This window comes from Sus scrofa, chromosome 12 (assembly GCF_054392235.1).
Source record: "Sus scrofa isolate SSC_HxYL_T2T_F1_AM1 chromosome 12, Sscrofa_HxYL_maternal_Yorkshire_Landrace_v2.0, whole genome shotgun sequence".
NCBI classification, from domain to species: domain Eukaryota; kingdom Metazoa; phylum Chordata; class Mammalia; order Artiodactyla; family Suidae; genus Sus; species Sus scrofa.
This window is the reverse complement of record NC_139394.1, coordinates 62,408,457-62,432,016: the sequence shown is the minus strand read 5'-3', so window position 1 is coordinate 62,432,016 and position 23,560 is coordinate 62,408,457. Positions and strand designations below refer to the sequence as shown.

At 46.6% G+C, this 23,560-nt stretch overlaps 1 protein-coding gene across 6 annotated transcripts in view; it reads right to left on the bottom strand.

Annotated features, from left to right (window-relative positions):
- Positions 1-23,560, bottom strand: part of ARHGAP44 (Rho GTPase activating protein 44) — a 157,230-nt gene that overhangs the window by 56,654 nt on the left and 77,016 nt on the right. For all 6 annotated transcript variants that reach the window (XM_084986229.1, XM_084986230.1, XM_084986228.1 and 3 more), the window contains exons 2-3: positions 12,064-12,103; positions 11,591-11,695 (exon numbers count right to left, since the gene is read on the bottom strand). In XM_084986229.1, coding sequence (XP_084842355.1) covers positions 11,591-11,695; positions 12,064-12,103 — 145 coding nt within the window. The remainder of the gene's footprint in view (positions 1-11,590; positions 11,696-12,063; positions 12,104-23,560) is intronic.

Below are 23,560 nucleotides of genomic sequence, written 5' to 3'. Positions count from 1 at the left end.
TGGGATTCCTGGAGTAAGTCCCAGGTGGGGCAGAGCCCGGGACACCTGTTGGGTCAGGTGTATCTAAAATACCCGCTCCCATTGCCAAATTCCCACTGTGGCTCAGCAGGTTAAAAACCTCAATAGTATCCCTGAGGATACAGGTTGGATCCCTGCCCTCGCTCAGTGGGTTAAGGATCCAGCGTTGCCACAAGGTGTGGTGTAGGTTGCAGACCTGGCTCAGATCCCATGTGGCTGTGGCTGTGGTGTAGGCCGGCAGTTGTAGCTCCGATTAGACCCCCTAGCCTGGGAACCTCCATATGCCGCTAGTGCGGCCCTAAAAAGACGATGACGAAATATATCACCCCCCGCCCCAGACACATGCACCCCACAGAGGTCAGGTGCCTGTCCCTTGAGGAATCGTCCCATCATTTCACATAAAATGGGACACTCTTCTGGGTAAAAACTAGACCAGGCAACTAAGATTTAACACATCCTAATTTAAATACCATTTGCCAGTTGTCCTACAAAGCTACTCGGTCCAAGTTTCCAGAGACTTAATTAAAGGCACAGGGACAGTATCTTAGGAGGACATCTATTCCCATCCTAAAAGGTTGTTTATTTGGTTTGTTTTTAAGTTACTTTTTGGAGTTCCCATCGTGGCTCAGCTGTTAACGAACCTGACTAGCATCCATGAGGATGCGAGTTCGATTCCTGGCCTGGTTCAGTGAGTTAAGGATCTGGTGTTGCTGTGAGCTGTGGTGTAGGTCGTAGACTGTGGCTCGGATCCTGCGTTGCTGTGGTTGTGGTGCAGGCTGGCAGCTGCAGCTCCGATTGGACCCCTAGCCTGGGAACCTCCATATGCCTCGAGTGCGGCCCTAAAAAGACAAAAACAAAAACAAAAAAACAACAACAAAAAAAAAACCAGTTACTTCTCAAGTACACTTTAGAAACATGTCTAAAATGGCTTCAAAAGAAAAGAGTTGAGCAGGTCTAAGATTTGTTATACTCAGAGAAAAAGCGCGGATCAAGGCATGTGGTTAGTTAACCAGGGTAACTTCCATGCCCCTGGGACACTGGGCAATGTCTGGAGATAAGAGACAACTGTCACCACATGGGGACATCACCGGGCACCCAGTGGTGAGGCCAGGGAGTCTGCTACACATCCTGCCTCACACAGGACGGTCCCTGAAATAAGGAATTACCCGGCCCCAAACATCGAGAGGCTGAGGTTTTAGTTTAAAGAAAAGGCCTTCAATCCCCAAGTTCTTAAAACATCTCAGTAACCAACCATTGAAGGCGATGGCCGCACACCCAGCGTCAGAAGGCACGGCGCGGGGCCGGTGCGCTCACACAAGACCATCTGGGTTTATGCTGAGGCTCCAGTGTCCCACGACCCATCGCCTTTAGGGTGGGGCTCAAGCCTCCCTAGTCCTGCTTCAGAACTGGACTAGGAAGCAGAACGAGAGAGGATCTCGCCCGCAGCGGATGACAGGGACCTTCCAAGAGCCCGGAAGCTGGCATCCTTCGGGGAAATGCATCCACGGGAAGGAGTTTTTCCAAATGTGGGAAAAGATCAGTCCAATTAGTCCTGCCAGTGACTCGAGCAGAAAACTGTGCTTGGGGCGCCTAAGGGACAGAAGGTCAAGAGGGACAGACCAAGCGCTGCCCTGAGGACCCCGAGGCCATCAGAGTCTGGAGCGGGGTGTGGGGGGGTCGGCCAGCCAGGCGTCCCTTCTCCAAAATGCACACTGGAAAAGCCAGCTGGAACTGCACTGATGGGAGGGGGCTATTCCCAAGCAAGGGGAGGGGCCGACTTTATTTTCTAGTCCTTTCCATCCACTCAGCACCCTCACTGATGATCCTGAGACACTTAGAGGTGGAACCAAGGCTAAGTTTAAAGGGTGAAGGACCAGAAAAAGAGAAAGTTAATTTTGTTCCAACTGCTCATTAATTCTCTAAGACTTGAACACAGAGAATAACCCTACTGTCTTTCTCATTCTCTGTCTCAAATGACTTCATTTTCAAGACGGGGAAATACGCCCATGGCACCAAACTCAAAAGATGCTGGAGGGTTTGCAGCAAGAAGTCTCCTCCCACCCTTCAGGCTCAGCCACCGCGTTGCCCTCCCTAGAAACCAGGAATGGTGACCAGTTTTCTGTGCATCCTTCCAGAGGTATTCTAAGAAGATACAATTATATAGATACGTGTGTGTGTGTGTGTGTGTGTGTGGAGGGGTGTCCACTTTTAAAGGATACATTTTCCACCACACCTGTTAGCACACAATACACTCCACTTTTCACTTTGCTTTCCTTTATCACGTACAGACATCATTCATTTCATTTCCTATCAAGACAGAGCTGCCTGTCCCTTTTTAAATGGTTACACGGTTCCCGGAGTGAGGATGACAGCGAGTATTCAGGCAAGTCTCGCGCTGATGGAATAGTGTCACGAGCCAGGACCTGTGCTTGACGCGCAGGTGATGCTTACAAGAAGCGACTGGTTCTAGGAGAGACGGTGAGGGAGAGTGAGTGCCTGGCATCCAAGGGCACAGGGTTAATGGGGTAAAGCCTCAGTTCATGGTACGTTTTTACTTGGGCAGATGCTTTAAGAATCGAGAAATTAGAAAGAAGCCACCAAAAGAAATGAGGAAGAAATGGATTGAGGTACGAGGAAGGGAAACCTTCCTGTCCCAAGGGAGAAGAGACATTGACAGACTGTAACCTACAACAGACTGCAAAGTATTTTTATTTCTAAGAAAATTCTCTGAGACATAGGAGAATCCGGAGGCTCGGGAGATGCAGGACCCGGTGCTGACTTGTTTAACCTAATGTCCGCCTGGAACCGAGTTATTACGTGCTCCCTGCCCCACGCGGCATCACCCCCACTTCACACATGAGGAAAGTGAGTTCTTGAAGGATTCAACTGCCCACAGTCTAGACAAGCTGCCCAAATGTGCTTCTCTTGCTGACAAGGATCTAGGCTGAGAGAATCAGCTGACATTGAGGGGACAGTTAGTGCCCACAAACTTCAGCCTGACCAGTGGTTTGCCAGGTGAAAGAGAAGCTATGAAAACAAACGCTTCTCAGCCTTAAAAAAGAGCGAAATACTGCTATTTGCAGCAGCATGGATGGACCTAGAGAGGATCACGCGAAGTGAAGCAAGTCAGAGAGAGACAAATACCACATGCTATCACTTGCCTGTGGAATCTAATTAAAAATGATACAAATGAACTTCTTTACGAAACAGAAATAGACTCAGACACATAGAAAACAAACTTATGGTTTCCAAGGGGAAAGGAAGGGAGAAGGATACATTAGGAATTTAGGATTAACAGAAACGCACTCATAAAACAGATAAAACAACAAGGGCCGGCTGTATAGCACAGGGAACTATAATCAATATCTTGTAATAATTACCCATAATGGAAAATAACCTGAGATATATATATATATATGTATATAATATGTACACACACATATATATAGTGTGTATAACTGACCCACTTTAAAACACTGTAAATCAACTACAATTAAAACAAAAAACAAAAAACCAGCAGCAAATTGGAGTTGCCGTTGTGGTTCAGGAGGGTGTGAATCTGACTAGGATCCATGAGGTTGCAGGTTCCATCCCTGGCCTCACTCAGTGCGTTAAGGATCCGGTGTTGCGGTGAGCTGTGGTGTAGGTCACAGACGCAGCTCAGATCTGGAGTTGCTGTGGCTCTGGTGTAGGCAGGCAGCTGTGGCTCAGATTCGACCCCTAGCCTGGGAACTTCTACGTGCCTTAGGCATGGCCATAAACAAACAAACGAAAAAAAACAAAAACAAAAAAAAACCACAACCTTAAAAAATAAGATAAACTTTCTCCCGATTCTGGAGTGCCATAAGTGTTAAGGGAAGGGAGACAGAACGTTCCAGGGTTTGGAAGGAGACGATTTGACTTGTCTGAGATGACTGTTCTCGCTAAAATTATCTTAGGCATAAGCAGCACTGGTTGTAGGATGACTCAGAGACAAAAAGTCTTATTGTAATATCGACACTGTTTCCCAAACACCACACACACTCCCCATCCTCCAGCTCTGAAAACTGCCGTCTACCAGCCTCTAATCCCAGTGACTGCTCAGGACTCAGCTGTTGTTGTTATTTTGTTTTATGTTTTTTTTTTAAGGGCCACACTTGTGGCATATGGACGTTCCCAGGCTAGGGGTCGAGTCAAAGCTGCAGCTGCTGGCCTATGCCACAGTCACAGCAACACTGGATCCTTGACCCACTGAGTGAGGCCAGGGATCAAACTCGCATCCTCATGGATACTAGTCGAGTTCTTAACTCCCTGAGCCACAATGGGAACTCTGGCTCAGCCATTCTTAACAGTGACTCTGGACTAACAGTCAGGCCATGAAAAGAGCAGTGGTGTGTGTGTGTGTGTTTTAAATCTTATGGTTGTTCCAGTGGCATATGGAAGTTCCTGGGCTGGGGACTGAACCAGCACCTCCACAGTGAGCTGAGCTGCTGCTGCAGTCAGATTCTGAAACCACTGCACCGCAGTGCATTTCTTTACTATGTACTTATGTCGGGCAGTATGCTAGGCATTTACATGCATCACCTCCTCGAACTCTCCAACAGCCCTGCTGGGTAGGAATTCCTCATTACCATTTTTGAAATGAAGAAACCAAGGCATACAGAGGTAATGGACTTGCCCAAAGTCAGGCAAAATTAGGAAGCAGCCGAACTGGGCTCTGACCTCAGACAGTCAGACCCCAGCACTTAAGCTCAGCACCATCACGCTGAATTGCTTCTGTAAAGAACTGGAAAGATTCAGACTGGCTTGAGCATTGGGCAGGTCCTGTGCCTAAAATACCCCCAGGCCATGCAGTGGTGACACATCTATTTTCAGCACTGCCCACATGTGGCAGGCCCCGCTCCAGGCATTGAGAATGTACCCATGATGCGAAGACACGGTCCCTGCTCCCACGGAGCTCACGTGTCAGCAATGGGACAGACACGGGAGCAAATGAACGAACACATCGATTTCAGGGACGGAACCGTGCTATGAGAAAGTGAAATGGGGGGTGTGACGCCGGGTGGGGGTGGGGGGCACAAAAACACTAAGGCTTAGGAGGCTGTACCAAGAAGGTGACATCGGGGCTGAAGATCAACCTGAAATGCTAGGCAAGAATGATCCATGTGGAGGGCAGAGCAGCCCAGAGGGTCTGAATGGACGTGAGGGGGCACGTTCAATCACAGGTCCGTGGAGCTGGAGACGGATGCTGGGGCGGGGGATGGGGGCTACGGAGCTGAGCGCAGGGACCAAGGGCCACAGCAAGGAGCTTGGGTTCTGGGCTACAGTGCCAACGCATCCAGGGGGTTGAAGCATCGGGTTCTGTTTTAAACACCCACCCGGGGAAGCTGCAGAGGGCGAGATACGAAGGGGTTGGGGGGCCGAGGTGGGGAGCAGAGGACCTGACGGGAACTGCTGGTTTGGGCACCAGATGATCGTTGCTGTGATGAGACTGGTTACCATTGAAGCAGATGAAAATTCTTTGCAAGAAGAGCCAGGTCTTACTGGAATGGACGTGGGGAAAGAATGAACTGTCAGGACGAGGACGATGCTGGGATGGAGACTGAGGCAGTGGGTGGGTTCAGGTACCACTCTCTGCTTCTCGGCTAGATCCGCTCCCCCACCTCGTTGGAGCACAACATGCTGCAGTTCCGGGGGGGGGGGGGCTTAATTCCAGGGCCCTCAGTCTTCTCACCTGTATTTTCTCTGAAGGGGATTTCGTCACCTCCTGTGGATCCAACAATCACTGAAGCGGGGGACCTTGAAACCCCTCTCCCTTCCTCACACCCCACATTGAGCCAAGTCCTGGTACCCTGCATCCAGCATCCTTCATGCCTCTGGACCTCTCTCCATCTTTGTCATCCCCCTTGTGTCCCACCTTGATGGGGTCCCTATGTGTCCAACCCGCCCCCCACGCCCTCCATGGCCCCGCCCCGTTCATCTGTCCCTCGCACAACCCCCAGCACATCCCATCTCAGTTAATGCTTCCGATTAACGCTCTGGCGTCCCACTGCTCTCAGGGGAAACGGCCAGATCCTCGACAGGGTGGCCCTGGGTCCCCCGCAGCCCCATCTCACGGCATCTCCTCCTCATTCTCTAGCCTCCAGTTACCCTGGCCACCAAAACCGCCCAATGCCATCCTGCCTCTGGGAACTCCGCACACCCCATACCCTGTCCTAGAGGTGCGTTTATCGGGCGTCGGAGCTGCCACCTTTGGCTCGTCCTTCAAGGCTGCTCCTCGTGGAAACCTTCTACGAGTTAATTCCTACTAAGCTGTTCTTCTTGGCATGAAGACGTTGTCTGAGGATCTGGTGAACTCTGTGTGGCATGCCTGCTTCCCTCCAGATGGGGCGCTGGCACAGGGCAGGGAGCCAGCTGATGCCGCTCAGCCCCTGGCATACGCGCTGCCTGGCACAGCAGTGCTGTCTGAGAACATGTCGAGTCCGGGCGCTTTCTAAGCATCTGGAGAGTAAGGTGGAGAAACCCTTTCCTCTTCTATCTGTGTCTCTGCCGAACATGACCCTCCCGTAATAAACCAGGGACAGGGAGAGGGCAAACATTTTCACTGTCCTTAGAATCCGAAAAACCTGCGATTTCGCCAGCGATTAGCCTGGACTGAAGGAGGCACAACAGAAACCTAATTCATGTCCTTTCTAGGTCCCGCCCCACAGGAGGCATCGAGCTTAACTCAGGTTCATACTGCTCTGGTCACTGAGCTATTAGCAATCACACCCATTTTTCGGTCCACTCCCATGGGGCAGCCAGCCCCAGCTTTGCGGGCCAAGCCTTGAAAGGCACAATGTAAACGTCTTAGTGTTGGAAACGCAAAGCGAACTTCAAAGGAGCAAAGGGCTTTGTTCAGAGAGAAGGAAGGAAAAGCAACAACTTACCTGTGAGCCAATAAAATACAGAGCGTGCCCTGCAGACGCTTAAGGCCCCTTCCAGTCCCGAGACTTGAACCCACACGCTCCCGTCCACCAGCCTCACTCCCTCCACAGCATCCGCCTCCTGGCCCTCCTGAGCCCAGCTTCCCCGGCAGGTGTTCATCCCCGGCTTCCCCCCACCTTCCACTTTCCCTTTTTGGCCGCACCTGCGGCATAGGGAAGTTCCTGGGCCAGGGACTGAATCTGAGCCGCAGCTGCAACCTACGCTGCAGCTGCAGCAACACGGGATCCTTAACCCACTGGGCCAGGCCAGGGATTGAACTACAGTGGGAACTCCTTTTTTTTTTCTTTTTCTTTTTCTTTTTAGGGCCTCACCGACAGCATATGGACGTTCCCAGGCTAGAACCTACACCACAGCTCATGGTTGCACTAGATTCTTGACCCACTGAGCGAGGTCAGGATCGAACCCACGTCCTCTTGGATACTAGTTGGGTTTGTCACTGATGTGCCCTAACAGGAACTCCCGAACTCCTCTCCTTCTAGTTAAAAAAAAAAAAAAAAGTTTCCCCCCTTTTACCAATTCTTTTCACCCATTCTTTCGATTCTGACGCAGCTCCTTTCCAAATAATCACAAAGAACTGGGCACCCAGTTTGGGAGTTGAGGCAATTAGTACGGGGCACACTTCCTGTTCTGTCTCTTGGTGTGATTCTTCAGAAAAGAGTGAACACATGTCATTGAGTCTTGGCCTCGGAAAATTTTTTTCCCATAGGTCTGTGATTGTTAATTTTTTTTTTTTTTTTTTTTTTGTCTTTTTGCCATTTCTTGGGCCGCTCCCACAGCGTATGGAGATTCCCAGGCTAGGCGTCGAATTGGAGCTGTAGCCGCCGGTCTATACCAGAGCCACAGCAACACAGGATCCGAGCCGCGTCTGCAACCTACACCATAGCTCACGGCAATGCCAGATCCTCAACCCCCTGAGCAAGGCCAGGGATCGAACCTGCAACCCCATGGTTCCCAGTCGGATTCGTTAACCACTGAGCCACGACGGGAACTCCATGTGATTGTTAAATATTTTAAAGAGCTATTTCAGTTTCTCTTCCGTCAGCTCATTTATTCAGTCATATGAGCAAGGACTGCTCAACTCAAGAAATCACTGTCGAAAATCAAGCACCTAAAATCTGTGTAGTGGAATCATTGAGCTGTACCTGCTCGAGTCCTTCCTCTCACCAGACTTCTTCCAGGTCCACTAAACAGGTGCCCAGTTTGCGTGGTAACCACAGCAGCAGTGTGGCCATAGCCCTCGGGGGCTGACAAGAGCCACTGCCGCACCCCCTGCTCATGGAACCTGGATTGTGTGCATCCCAGGGGGTGAACCACGGCCAGTCATGGCCAACCATTTCTTTCAGACACATATTCACCTCTCGGCTTCCCTTGCAGCTAAAGAGACATAAAAGAAATTCTTCGGGGCAAGATTTTTTTTTTTCCTGCCTGATATAAACGAAAAGAGCATGCAAGGTTAGTTATCCCCTCATCACCCTCACACTTTCTGTCTTTGATGGGGTTATGTGAAGGTGTGATGCCTGGAGCTGCAGCAGCCACATTACGTCTGTAAGGAGAAGAAGCCTTAAGAAAATTATGAATCAAAGGTGATGCATAAACCTTGGGACCAACTACTTCAGATATCTTGGGTTTTTTTTTATTTTGGTTTGTTTTTGGCCACACCAGCATGTGCAAATTCCCAAGCCAAGGTTCGAACCCACACCTCAGTAGACAACACTAGATCCTTAACCTGCTGAGACACTCAGGAAGTCCCAGACATCTTATTATTATTATTACTATTATTTTTTAATGACCACACATGCAGCATATGGAAGTTCCCAGGCTAGGGATCAAATCAAAGCTGCAAATGCCAGCCTATGCCACAGCCACAGCCACACTGGATCTGAGCTGCATATGCAACCTACACCAAGGCTTTTGCAATGCAAGATGCTTAAACCACTGAGTGAGGTCAGGGATTGAACTCGCATCCTCAGACAGTGTCAGGTTCTTAATCCGCTGAGCCACATTGGGAACTCCAAAGAACATAAATATTTTTCTTTCTTTCTTTCTTTTCTGGCCACAGCATGCATGTAGCAGCCTGACATGGAATCTCAGCTCCCAGACCAGGGATCGAACTTGGCCATAGCAGAGATAGTGCTGAATCATAACCCCTAGACCACCAGGGAACTTCCTGGACATCTTAAGTGCAACAGTAAGTGCCTTTTTGCCGAAGCCATGATTACTCAATCTATCAACTCCATCTTTTATTTTCTGTATTCCGAGGCCGTGGTAACCCTTGCAGGAGTGCCCTTCCCAGGATGAGCCAGTTCCTGGGGAGAGTAAGCAACTCACTCCTGAGGGTGCCTTTCAAATGCAAACCGACTAATCCAGAGCCCAGAGGCCAACCACCTCCTACTCAGGGTTCTCATGCTCATGCTCGGGTCAGCACCCACCTGCCCTAGTCACTCAGGGCACGCACGTACCAAACTGGGGACAGCTCCTAGGAAAGGATTCAAACCCGCCCATCTTGAGCCTGCTCACGCTGCCTCCTTCCTTCCTTCCTTCCCATGAAACCCCAGGAAAGCCCCTTGCCTGCATTTTCCTCTGCCTCCCGCCTGACCCTGGTGCTTCGCCCTGTGGCCCTGCGTGGCCTAGGTGTTCCCCTCCCTGGTGACCTGGGACAAACTGCCTTTCAACGGCCATCATCCCCTGACCTGGTGGCCTTGCCATTGCTCAAATTTCCTGTGGATTCAGGGTATTTTAGAACACGCAGGGAGCCATCGCCTTCTACGTAACCTGTAAGACCCTCAACCCAATTCAAACTGAGTCTAGGTCATTCTACCTCCTCCCAGAGAAACAATACTGGTAGTAACTGACCTCCCAACACTCCAGACCAGTTTCAAGGTTCTGATGCTAATACTCAGCTGCTCCTTTTTTTTTTTTTTTTTTTTTTTTGCTTTTTAGGGCCACACTCACAGCACATGGAGGTTCCCAGGTTCGGGGTCAAATCAGAGCTACAGTCTCTGGACTATGCCACAGCCTCAGCCACGTCAGATCCAAGCCGTGTCTGCGACCTACACCACATCTCACAGTAACACTGGATCCTTAACCCACAGAGCAAGGCCAGGGATTGAACCTGCATCCTCATGGATGCTAGTCAGGTTTGTTTCTGTTGAGCCACGATGGGAACTCCCATCAGCTGCTACTCGATACCAAAATTTACTGTCCTGTTTTCGGGTTATTTTAAAAAACAGCACTTTTGGGAACAAAAGAAGGGACGTAGACACAGGCAGGCCAGGCCAAGCCCCCCCCCATCCCCCCAAACCCCCCAACTGGAACAGCTTCCACAGCCCCACACGTTTGTTTGCTAAAAGGGTTTCACATCGAAAGCGATGCTGCAAAGCCCTCCTTTCGGCTGTCAGGTTCCCCTGCTCAAATTCCCGACACACACCCAATTATTTCCACAAACCCTTTCCAAAGCTGTAAACATTTTCTTTCTACCACACATAAGCGACTCCTGCTGGGACTATTAAGAAAGAAGCGAGCAGGGCTGGGAAGAGAAAGTGGAGTGAGCGCCAGAGGAAGCAGTGTGGTCCCGGTCGTGCAGCGTGAGCTGGGAGCACAGGGCAGGCCCACGCCGAGACGGTCAAGAGACCTTTTTTGGGGAGCGGGGGCGGTGCTTGGGGCGACCACCACGAATTAACCAGAACACCAGGTCAGAGAAAAAGCAGACACCAAACACGTCCATCGGAAACCCGAGGAGGAAAGAAACCTCCTGGATTGCACCTCCCCTGTAGCAAGACCGAATGGCCATCTAGGAATCTCTTTTCATCTCTGGTGGAGGTGATGGGGGCGGGAGAGTCAAGAGGGAAGTGAGCCTCCACGATCGTTGACCCCAGGGACCTTCAACGCAGTCACGCGATGCAGCACCTGTGATGAGTAACGTACGGTCCAGACAGGGCCCTGGAGCACCTGTATGTGGCCGACGTTCCTTATTGCTTCGTTACAGCGAAAATTTTCCTAAGAGCCTCATAGGTCACTTGTAACCTCCAAAGTGCACTATACTGTCTTTTTAGGGCTGCGCCTGTGGTATATGGAGGTTCCCAGGCTAGGGGTCGAACTGGAGCTCAAGCTGCCAGCCTACATCACAGCCACAGCAACGCCAGATCTGAGCTGCGTCTGGGATCTACATCACAGCTCATGGCAACACTAGATCCTTAACCCGCCAAGGGAGGGTAGGGATCAAACCTGCGTCCTCATGGATACTAGTCAAATTTGTTTCCACTGAGCCACGGCGGGAACTCCCCCAAGTTCGAATTTCTTTCGTGCGATCTTAAGATGCTCTTGAGGCAAAGGAATCTGTCACTGGACTGCAGCGGAGGGACGAGATGGTGACAACTGGTAACAGTGGGAGTCTCGGCCCGCCCTGCTCTCCTTGCGGGTTGCCCCAGGCTGGGGAGGACAGGATGGGGACCCCATCTTGCTTGGTGGTGGGGATGGTGCCTCAGGCAGGGTCCAAGGGCGCAGGGAGGTGGGAGGGGCTGCCACACTGCAAGATAATTCTCAGACATCGGCCAGACCAGCAGGCCAGCTTCACCCCGCCCAGGGCTGGGGGGGGGGGGGCACTTACGGAGCGCTTGTCGGCCTCGGCCCCTTGCTGGCCCTGCAGACATGCCGTGAGCTTCTTGTGCGTGCTGTGGGACACCTGCTTCACCAGCTCCAGCCGCTTCTCCACCTGCGGATGGACAGAGCAGTGGGTGGGGCGAGGTCAACCGTGGGGTCATGGGTCATGGGGCAGGACGGGCCCAGTTTCTGCGGAGACGACACCCAAGGCTGGGGAAGCGGGGTGGGGGCGGGGAACCAATCCCAGCCTCGGGGACTCGCCGCTCATCACGCAAGGTGATGACGTTGAAGGTCTCCCGAGCCGTCTCCCCCAAACCGGGGCTCCCAATGCAAGGTACTGTGGTCAAGAAGAAAAGCTGTGTCTCGAAAGAGATGGGATGAGGAGCCAGGGAGCGGGGGAACCGCGGTGGGAATGGCTTAGCCGCAGAAGGGACGATGTCCCCAGCATCCCGCTGAGCCACGCGCCAGCGGCCACCTTACCTGAAGAAGATCTTCGCTCAGAACTTCGGTCTTTTCGGCCCTAAAAAGAAAATTGAGAGGCAAATCAGTTCTTTGAAAAAGCACCAGGAATATGGTCTCATACTCTGTATACTCCCTCCACGTATACCGAGGTGAGAAAAACAGAGCCACGAAGAGCAGCTGTTTCTAACAAGAGAAAACGAAGACAGTGCTGGAATTTACTGGAACCTCAAGGAACCAGTATTCCAGCAAGAACACGATGAACAAGATGCTGCCCAGCGTCTCCTGCTCCAGGCTGGAGCCTGGAGACAGCACAGCAAACACACTTCTTCCGTCTCCACACATTTTTTTTCAGGTAGTAGAATGAGGTAGGCCCGGTGGAGAGTCCAGACTCGCACGGCCACCAAGTGATGACAAGGCCACCTTCTTCCGTGGTATCAGCGGAGGCCAAGTGGAGACCCACCCTCCCAGGTCTCCCTCAAACAAACAAGAGAAGGTAGCAGAAATCTGAGCAGAGACCAACCAACAGCAAGCACGGAGACAGCACCGAGTCCCCGTGACACATGCAAATGCCACTTCTGAGATGAGGCAACCAGCATGAGTTCCCACTCCCAGAAAGTGGGGGGCTTGAACCTGAGGTTAACATGTTCAGGGAAACAACTTGGATGCTGGTTGAAGTGTCCCAACCTGGGAGGGACCCCTGCCTCACATCAGAGGTGAACACACAGCCTCCTGGAGAAAAGCATCTCCAATTCAGTGCATCTGGGTTCTTAGAGGTAAAGTTCTGCTGATGATACTCTTTCTCTTTCTCACCTCTCTCTGCTGGCGCATGCACACACACACACACACACACGCATGCGTGTGCTCACATGAAGACAAATCATCAAGGCTAAGAGTACAGAGAAAGAAGGGACAACATATATAGAGCCTGAAGGACTTCCTCAATGGCTCGAATTATTAAAGACTGTAACACACATATGAAATATTTAAGGAAGTGATATATTACAAAGTACATGAGAGGACTTCTGTTCCTGGCAAGATGGAGTGAACACATCTTACCTATTCTTCTCACTACGTACAGACAAAATCCTAGGACATGATGTATAAAACAAACAAAACTCTGCAAGGTGGAGAGAAGGCAGACTAGCCAGGTACCTCCAGATTCAAGAAGAGACACCTGGGGCATTTTTACTCCACATGTTCCAGACTTGCAGTTTAAGAAGCCGGAGACCTAAAATACCAATGTGTTCAAAACGAGCAAAAGCCTGACAAAAGCCAGATCTCTGCAGTCAACAGACTAAGGAAGGGGAAGCCTGGCAAGACAGATAATTTGTGGATAGGAACTGCTCACTCCAGCCAAACACCACAGAAAAACTGAGGCTCCAGCCCACCTGCATCAGCAAAGCCTGGGCAGGGAGCCTAGATGTCCACTCTTCCCAGCCCCCATGAGGCACCCAGCCCCTACCCTACCCCTGGTCAGTGAAGGAGCTTCACAGGAAGAGGAGTATGGAGCTGGGACACTGATCACTGCCGGGCAGTGACCATGGAAAGCACTTGGGTAGCCAGGACATCCACTCTTACCTGGTGGTGATAAGCATCCTTCTGATTCCCAATGGAGAAAGTAGCACAGGAGGCCCAGTGGAAAGTCAGGACTTGTGCCACCACCAAGTGGTAACAAGGCCACCTTCTTCCATGGTCTCAATGGAGACCAAGTGGGGAGCAGTAAGAGGGCACCCCTACTCCCCTAGCCAGGGAGGTATCATGGAAAGCCTAATGGGGAGCCAGCACTCCCACTCCCAGAAGTAGAGAAACACCCTCTTTTGTTAGGGGAAGGGCCATGAAGGAAAGTGGGAACCCTGGTCTTTTATTCCCACTCAGCAGTAAAAAGGCACAATTCTACCTTTCCCAACTGGCTTTAGAGAAAGCCAGCAAAAGTAGCAGCTTAACTAAGACCTGGAGTCTCACAATATAATACTCACAACATCTAGGTTTCAATAAAAAATTACTCAGCATACCACAAACCAGAAAAATCTTGAGGTGGAGTTCCTATCGTGGCTTGGCAGTCATGAACCCAACTAGTATCCATGAGGATGTGGGTTCGATCCCTGGCCTCATTCAGTAGGTTAAGGATCTGGCATTGCCATTAGTTGTGGTATGGGTCATAGAAGTGGTCCCAATCTGGCATTTCTGTGGCTGTGGCATAGGTCAGCAGCTACAGCTCCAGTTAGACCCCTAGCCTGGGAACTTCCATATGTGATGGGTGTGGCCCTAAAAAGACAAAAAAAAAAAAAAAAAAAAAAAAACTCAAGGCGAATGAAACAAGACAGTCAACAGATGCCAATACCAGGATGTTTGAATTATCTGACAAAAATTTTAAAGCATTCATCAAGAAAATGCTTCAGAGAACAATTATGAAAAAAAAAACAAATAAAAAAAAAAACAAAGTCTCATAAAAGAAACAGAAGATACAATGAACCAAAGGAAAAATCTTAGAGCTGGAAAATGGAATAATTTAAACAAATCATCTCAGTGGATGGGTTCAAGGGCAAAACGGAGTGGGCAGAGGAAAGAACTGGACAAAAGCACAATAGAAAATTGCCAATCTGAACAACAGAGCAAAAGCAGTCCAAACAGATAAACAAAAACAAAGTCTCAGAGATTGTGGGACCACAACCAAAGATTACTTGTATTTACGTCGTCAGAGTTGCCAAAGAAGGGAAAAAACACTCAAAGAAATAATGGCTGAAAACTTTCTAAATATGGCAAAAGACATAAATCTACATACTGAGGAAGCTGAGAAAACCCCATACAGGATAAACACAAATAAATCCTCACCAAGACTCACAGTCAAACTCCTGAAAACTAAAGACAAGGAAAGTCTTCACAGCAGCAAGAGAGAAATGATATCTTAATAACACAGGGGAAACAATTATAATGAGAGTAGATTTCTTATGAGAAACAATGGAGGGCAGCAAGAGGCGACACAGTATTTTCTAAGTAGTGAAAGAGGTGTCCACCTGGAATCCTATATTCAGTGGAAATACCCTTTAGGGATGATGGAGAAAATCAAGATATTTTCAGATAAAGGAAAACCAACCCTATTTGTCTTCAGCAGGTCTACCTTAAAGAATTGGTAAAGAGAGCCTCTGGATAAGAAAAAAGTGAAAGAAAGAACCTTGAGCTATTAGGAAGGAAGGACATGTGAGCAAAACTGGTAAATTCAATAGGCTATCTTGTCCTCTTGAGTTTTCTAAATTATGCTTGATAATTGAAGCAAAATGTATAGCATGTGATGTATGGAGATGAAATATTTAACACAATTATCTTAAAACTAGGGGAGAGTCAAGGGAACTTAAGGGATTGAAGGTTGTAGATTTCACTCAAACCGATAAAATAACACCACCAGGAGACTGAGGTAAGCTATTTATATGTAATATAATTACATATAAAAATATATTAAAAAGCCACATAAAGAGAGACACTCAAAAACACAATAGATAAATCAAATGTAAACTAACCCACAGAAAGGAAAGAAAAGGAATACAAAGCAAAAAACATTTAAAAAAACCAGAAGGAACAAAAAATTAAATGGCAGACTCAAGCCTTAACATATCCATAATTATATTAAATGTAAATGGCCTAACCACATCAATGAAAAGACAGATTCACAGAGGTGATTGAAAGAAATCTTGCAGTCTACAAGAATCACACTTCAAATATGATAAAAGTAGGCTGAAGGTAAAAGGATAGGAAAAGACATCATGCAAGCATGAATTAAAAGAAAACAAAAGCGGCTGTATTAACATCAGATAAACTCGATTCAGAATAAAGAAAATGACCAGATGCAGAGAAGAGTATAATATAATGATAAAAGGATCAATCCACCAAGACATAGCAATCTTAAATGTGGGCTAAACAACAAAGCTGTCAACTGTGAGAAGCAAAAACTGATGGAACTGAAAGGAAAAAATATACAAATCCACATGGAGACTTTGATATCCCACCTCTCAAGAGCTGACCAACCAGCAAGAATAAACAAATGAGCAAGAATATATAAGAACAACAATTCAATTAACCAATAGAATTCAATTAACACCTATAGAACACTTCAACCAACATTAGCAGAATACATATTATTTTCCAGTACATATACCAAGAGAGACGACATAAAATAATTAACTTGAAAAAACTGAAACCATGTCCAGTGTATTCTCTTAGCAGTAAAAGAAAGATAAGCCACTTGGACACTAAACAGAACAGTTCTAAATAATCCGTGGAACAGAAAATCTGAAGGGAAAAAAGAATAAACTGAATAAAAATGAAAATGAAACACATCAAAGTGGTGGACACAGCCAAAGCAGCGCTGGAAGGAAATTTCATAGCAGTAAAATGATACATTAGGAAAGAGAGACATTTTCAAATGAGAGATCTTAGTTTCTAGAGCAACAATCTATAAAAAGAGGATCAAAAATAAGTCCAAAGCAAGCAGAAGAAATTAAAATGGGCATAAACAAATACATGTAAAGCAAAAACAACAGAGAAAAGTAAAGAAACAAAGAGTTGGCTCTTTGGGAAGACAAATTGACAGAAACCTCCCACACATTTGAAGATAAGGGAAAAGAGAAGACATCAATTATCAAGAATAAGAATGAAACAGGAAATAGCACTACAAAACCTTGTAGATATCAAAAAGAAGTCGTTGAACAACTTCTATACATGCAAATTTGACAATTTACCTGAAGTGGACTAATGTACCTAAAAAACAGTAACTACAATACCCTCAATATGAAACAAATAATTTGAGTAGCCTTGTAACTACTAAGAAACTGAGCTTGTTCTATTAAAAGTCTCAAAAAATCCCCCCAAAACTGAAACTCATATCTAGAAGGCTTCACAAAAGAATTTTACTGAATGTTTCAAGAATTAGCACCAATTCTACGTGATATGTTCCAGGATACAGGAGAGAAGAAAAGACTTCTAATTCATTTTATGAAGTTAGTATTCGTCTGATACCAAAACCAGCCAAGGAACAGTAGAGAAGAGAGATAATCACACACCAATATTCCTTGTATACAGATGCAAAAATCCTTCACAAAATATTACCAAATACAACTCAACAAGATATAAAAAGATCTTTCAATATGACCAACTTAAATTTATTCCAGGGATATTATTCCAGGGATTTAAAAATCCATCCATCTAATTCACCGACAGCTCAAAGAAGAAAAACCACATGAAGAAGCAGCAAAATTCAAACTCCTTCTTGGTAAAAACTTTCCGAACACCTAGAAGAGATAAAAGAGAACTTCCTCATATTGATAAATGACATCTCCAAAAATGTTCCCCCCAAACTCTGCAATGAACATTACACTTAATGGTGAAAGGCTAGACGTTTTGATGTTTCCCCACGAAGACTGGGATCAAGTCTTTGCAATGAGTGTTGAGGACAGACAGCTCTCAACGTGCACTTGACACGGTGCTGGAGGTTTGAATCAGGGCAAGAAGGCAAGAAAAAGAAATAAAAAACATAGATATGAAAGGAACAAATTTAAATGTTTCCATTTGCAGATGACAAGCTTATCTACGCAGAAAAGGCCAAGGAATCTGAAAAAAAAAAAAAATCCTAGAACTGATACATGAGTTCAGCAAGGATGGAGGCCACAACATAAACACACAAAAATACATTTTTTTTTTCTTTTCTTTGGACACACCCATGGCATATGGAAGTTTCTGGGCCAAGGATCGAATCCAAGCCATAGCTCCACCAATGCCAGAGACTTAACCCACTATGCCAGGCTGGGACTCAAACCCTTGCCACCAAAGAGACAGCCAGACCCTTAAGTAATCAAAAGAATATGATAGTGAAAGGAGAGAAAAACACATCAATGGGACAGAAAAACGCAAAGGGACCTGGACAGATAAAAATAACCGATTTTAGACAAAGATGCAGAACAAGAGTCTTTTTAACAAACTGTGCTGGTACAATTGGATATTCACATAAAAATATAAACCTCGACCCATAATTCACATCATGGATAAAAATTCAGTCATCATGGTTTAGGTCTAAATATAAAACAGAAGAGTAGAAAACTTTTGAAGAAAACATGAGAAAATGCCTTTGACCTTGGGTTAGGCACTGAGTTCTTAGAAGTTACATCAAAAGCATGGTCCAGAAAAGAAAAGGGATACATTGACATCCTCTAAATGAGACTTCTGCTCCGTGAAAGGCAGTGTGAAAAGCCGAAAAGACAACCCACGGAAAGAAAATATTTGCAGAGCACATAAAAGAACTGTATCCGGAATACAGGCAGAACTCTCAAATTCACCGAGAAAACAAACCTATTAGAAAGTGGGTCTAACACGCTGAAGAGAAGCTTTATCAAGAAAGATGAACGGATGGCAAATAAGCACAAGAAAAATTGCTCAACATCATTATCCACTAGGAAAATGCAAATTAATACCCCAAGGAGGCAGTGCTATTGCTATGATGAAATCGCAACAACAACAAAAGAGCAACACCCTGACCACAGACCAAGTTCTGGAAAGGATGGAGAGCAGCAGGAATTTCCACACCTGGCGGAGGCAGGGCAAAATGCAACATTTCTTTGCTGCTTCTTTTTTGTTTTTAAGGCCAGGGGTCGAATCAGAGCTGCAGCTGCTGGCCTACACCACAGCTACAGCAACACCGGATCCGAGCCGCATCTGCAAACTACACCACAGCTTGCAGCAATGCTGGATCCTTAACCCACTGAGCGAGGCCAGGGATCGAACCCGCATCCTCATGGAGACTATGACAGATCCTTAACGTGCTGAGCCGCAGTGGGCACCCCCAGCCGTTTCCTATAAAATTGAACATACACCTGCCGTATGACCCAGCAATCCTACGCTACAGAAATAAAATTTACTTTAAAAAAAAACCTCATGAATGTTCAGAGAAGCTTTATGTGTAGAAACAAAATAAATAGAAACTACTGAACTATGCTTCATCAGGTAAGTGGCCTAAGAACAGAAAACTACTCAGCAATAAATTGGAAGGGTCTGTTGACATACACATGACCACTCGAATAGATATTTAAAGACATTATGTTCAGTTAAAAAAAAAAGCCATGTGTCCTTATCTGGTACATCTGAAACTCAAACTTGGTACCCAAATGAAAAACCTTTTTGTTGTTGTTGCTGTTGTCTCTTTAGGGCCACACCAGTGGCATATGGAGATTCCCATGTTAGGGGCCGAATCAGAGCTGTAGCTGCCGGGTCTACACCATAGTCACAGCAATGCCAGGTCCAAGCCGAGTCTGTTCATTACGGGAACTCCAAATGAAAAATCTTTTAAGGAACTTCCCGTTATGGCTTAGTGGTAATGAACCTGACTAGTATCCCTGAGGTTGCAGGTTCGATCCCTAACCTTGCTCAGTAGGTTAAGGATCCAGCGCTGCTGTGAGCTATGGTATAGACTACAGATGCAGCTCAGATCCTGCGTTGCTGTGGCTGTGGTGTAGGTTGGCAGCTGCAGCTCCAATTTGACACTGAACCTGGGAACTTCCATATGCCCCAGGGGCAGCCCTAAAAAGCCAAAAAAAAAAAAAAAAAAAGGAGAATAAAGAAATTGGAATATATTTACATAATGACATATCTTATAGTAATAAAAAGTAAATAAAATTTACCCCAAACAACATGGATAAGTCTTAGGAGTACAGTGTTTGAATTATGGAAAAAATTAACAAAAAGACTACTTAAATTCGGATATTTTCATAAGGCTCAAAACTAACCACCACTAAAGAACATATCATTAAGGGATGAATATGCATGCAATACAATGAAAAGAAAGCCTTTCAGATAGCAGTTATCTCTGGGAAAGGAAGGGGGATTGGATTTGGGAGGATATACAGGGGGCTCCACCATAGCTGGAATGTTCTGGTTCTGAATTTGGGTAGTGGGGTCACAGCTTTCTTAACATGTTTCAGACATAAATACAAGGATAAGGCTAATCTATGTATCGAACAATAGACAATATAAAAAGTCAACAAAAACCAAGAATTAAGCATAAACTTGCATAAAGGATTCCTACAATCCCACAAGATTAAAATTAACTAAAAATATGTTCATTAGATTACCTACATGATGGCTTAAAAACATATACACACATATATATGTCTGTATGTGTGTGTATACACAGACATACACACAGAGCCCCATACACAAGCATGCCACGTCCTATATACATACCACCTTATCCATACATGTGATGAACATGTGTGCGCATGTGTGTGTATAAATAAAACTAACATTATAAACCATACCATTTTCTTTAACGTTTTTACCACCTTTTTTTCAGAGCTGCTGCAGCAATCACGCCAGATCCTTAACCCATGGCGCCACAAGGGAACTCCAAGTTTTTTTTTTACCATTTTTTGCTTAAAAGCAAGAGCTGAGTTTTAGGGCATCCTGACAGCTGACTAGAGCACTGACTCACAATGCAACTACACAGAAATGAAAATAACCAATAAAAACAATGTAACCGCACAGCTGCTAAGAAGGCAACAAGCTCTCTCCTCTAAGAGCAAAGGATCTCGTGCTGGAGACAAATTCTGCTCTTCAAGTTCTTTCTTAAAAGTCTGGAGTCCTCAACTTATTTGAAGATCAGAAAGATTTAAGAAATTTCCAGGCAGTTTTGCTGACTCAGGAAAAGACTCATGGACTGTGAGCTGGACGGAGCAATGGAGGTCACTCAGCCCAACTGTCCACCCACCTGAGACCTCCCTCCATCGCTCTGGAAGCGCTTCGACAGACCATTAGATACGGACCTAAGGAAGGAGGAGGGCTAAGGGGTGATTCTAATTTTAGGAACCTGGGTATTTTGGGCCTGGTCTCTTTGTAGATGAAAGAACATCGTTCATTACCAAGACAACGAATGCTACCATTTTCAGAGGATGAGTCACTCCACAGAGTGACAGGCAATGTGTAGGTGACATCTGAGTGCAAGTCATATCTTTTTATTTTTTACACCAATAGATGAGAGCCAAACAGAGTCTTGGCAACGGGATCTAAAAGCTGTGCATTGTTCTACTTACAGGCTGCAGGGGAACCATCACCACCACCACCCACGAAAATTCCTGATTGTCACCGGTGGCATACATTGGCTTGTTCACAATTTCATTTCCCAGAATGTGTTCCATGAAAAAACAGACTCATTAGACACTCTGTTTTTTGTTCCTTGGGTTTTTTTGGGGCCGCGCCCACAGTATATGGAAATTCCTGGGCCAGGGATCGAACTCACACCAGTAGTGACAATGCCAGATCCTTAACCACTAGGCCACCAGGGAACTCTCTCATTAGACACGATGAAGGAAAAGGTTCTGTGGACAAATAACTTAGGGAAAGGCTGAAGGCTATATTCTCCATTAATAGAGTCCTATTAAAGGATTAAAGGCTCTGAGAAGTCCTGCAGGAAATTTAGCTAACTCATCATTTGCCAAATCTATAAAGATATGAAAATACATTTCATACGACGCTAATTAACAACCATGCCCTGAGTGCTGAGGATAGTTTAGGAAACATGAGGATGAAGGCAATATTTGGAGATCTTCCCTGACATGCGACCTAGGAGTTCTGGCCTCGTCACAGAGACACGCTTAGTTGAATTGAGAACCAAGCAAGGTGGACTCTCAGAAGTCAGGGGAGGAAACAGTGAGGCAACCTTTAAAGCAGAAATAGACTCATTATAAAGCATTTCAGATAATAAGCCACCAACTTGTAACACCCAAGAAGTTGCCAGATCCTCTCGATTTTTTAATTAAATTTTTAAATTTTTTTGTTTTTTTAGGGCCACACCCATGGCATGGGGAAGTTCCCAGGCTAGGAGTCAAATTGGAGCCAGAGCAACATGAGATCCAAGCCAAGTCTGCAACCTATACCACAGCTCATGGCAATGCCAGGTCCCTGACCCAATGAGAGAGGCCAAGATCCTCTCAATTTTATATCACTAATATTTTCTCTCTTGTTTTGGCTGCAGCCACAGCATGTGAAAATTCCAGGGCCAGGGATCAAACCCACACCACTGCGGCAACCTGAGCCATGGCCGTGACAATGCCAGATCCGTAACCCGCTAGACCACCAGGGAAGTCCAATGTCGCTAATATTTTCAATGCCTGTTGCACTCTTTCTCTTTGCAGAGTCTCAGGCAGGGCCCCAAGAACAGCCAGATGATCCTTCTCACCAATGTCCCCACCTCCACCTCCCATTCACCATCCACTCTGCCTTTAGATGTTCTTCCTAAAATGTTCCCTTCGGGAGTTCCTGTCATGGCGCAATGGTTAACGAATCCGACGAGGAACCCTGAGGTTGCAGGTTCGATCCCTGGCCTTGCTCAGTGGGTTAAGGATCCGGTGTTGCTGTGAGCTGTGGTGTAGGTCGCAGACGCAGCTCGGATCCTGCCTTGCTGTGGTTCTGGTGTAGGCCAGCAGCAACAGCTCCAATTAGACCCCTAGCCTGGGAACCTCCATATGCCACGGGAGCGGCCCTAGGAAAGGCAAAAAGACAAAAAGACAAAAAGACAAAAAAAAAAAAAAAAAAAAAGTCCCCTTTGCCTAATGCTAATGAGGTGCGCTGCAAAGTACTCTCCAAGCACTATACCACTGTTTTCAAATGTGCCCAAGGTTTGTTTAAATCAGTAAGACATACAGATGTGGAATAGTCATGAAGAAACTCACAGATTCCTCAAATCAGGAGGCACAGTACACAATGCAGGGCCGCAAGGGGAATCACCAGGGCTGGTCAGGAGGCAGAAGGAGCCAGGGGAAAGGATGGGTGACTGCCTTTAATTTCCATGAGAAGGATGGGCTTGGCAAGATAAGCAAGCTGAGCAGGTTTCTAACGGGATAATGCGTAATTTTAATGGGCTCTGGGCTAGAAGAGCGTCCCGAGTGGCTCAGTACCTCGCCCTGGAGTAATTTAGGGGCAGAAGGACAGTGTCCAGACTACAGGAGCCTGATAAGAGGTGAGTGGAGGTATGGACTCCGGGTTGCTTGTCTGCATATCAAAGATATTCTCTCTAGCAATTAGCCAGGCTGGGAGGGGAGTCTCTCCCAAGTTACTGAAGCTTCAGAGGCCAGAGCATCAGGAATACAGAATATAGGGTTAATATAATCACTGATGCCATGAAAAGAACAAAACCCAAACCCAAAAGGTCCCCCCACAAAACTGGAAGGTGTGATTAGCGCCATTTTTTTAAAACAAGAAAATGAAGTTACTCTAAATGAAGTTGTCACCTTCATACAATATACACCAGAGTTAGTCCTAGAGTATCAGCGTCACTTTCAAACTTGTTAGAACTGTACATGCTCCAGCCCCAACCAGACCTACTGCGTCCAAAATTCTGGAAGTGAACTCCAGAAGTTTGGGTTTTAAGAAGCGCCCCAAGTGAAACACTGGTGTCTGGAATAAAATCTCAAAATCTCTGCTCCAGAAAGTCCTACTGAGTCAGCACACTGATCTCCTCCAGGCCCAAATGGCAGAGCAG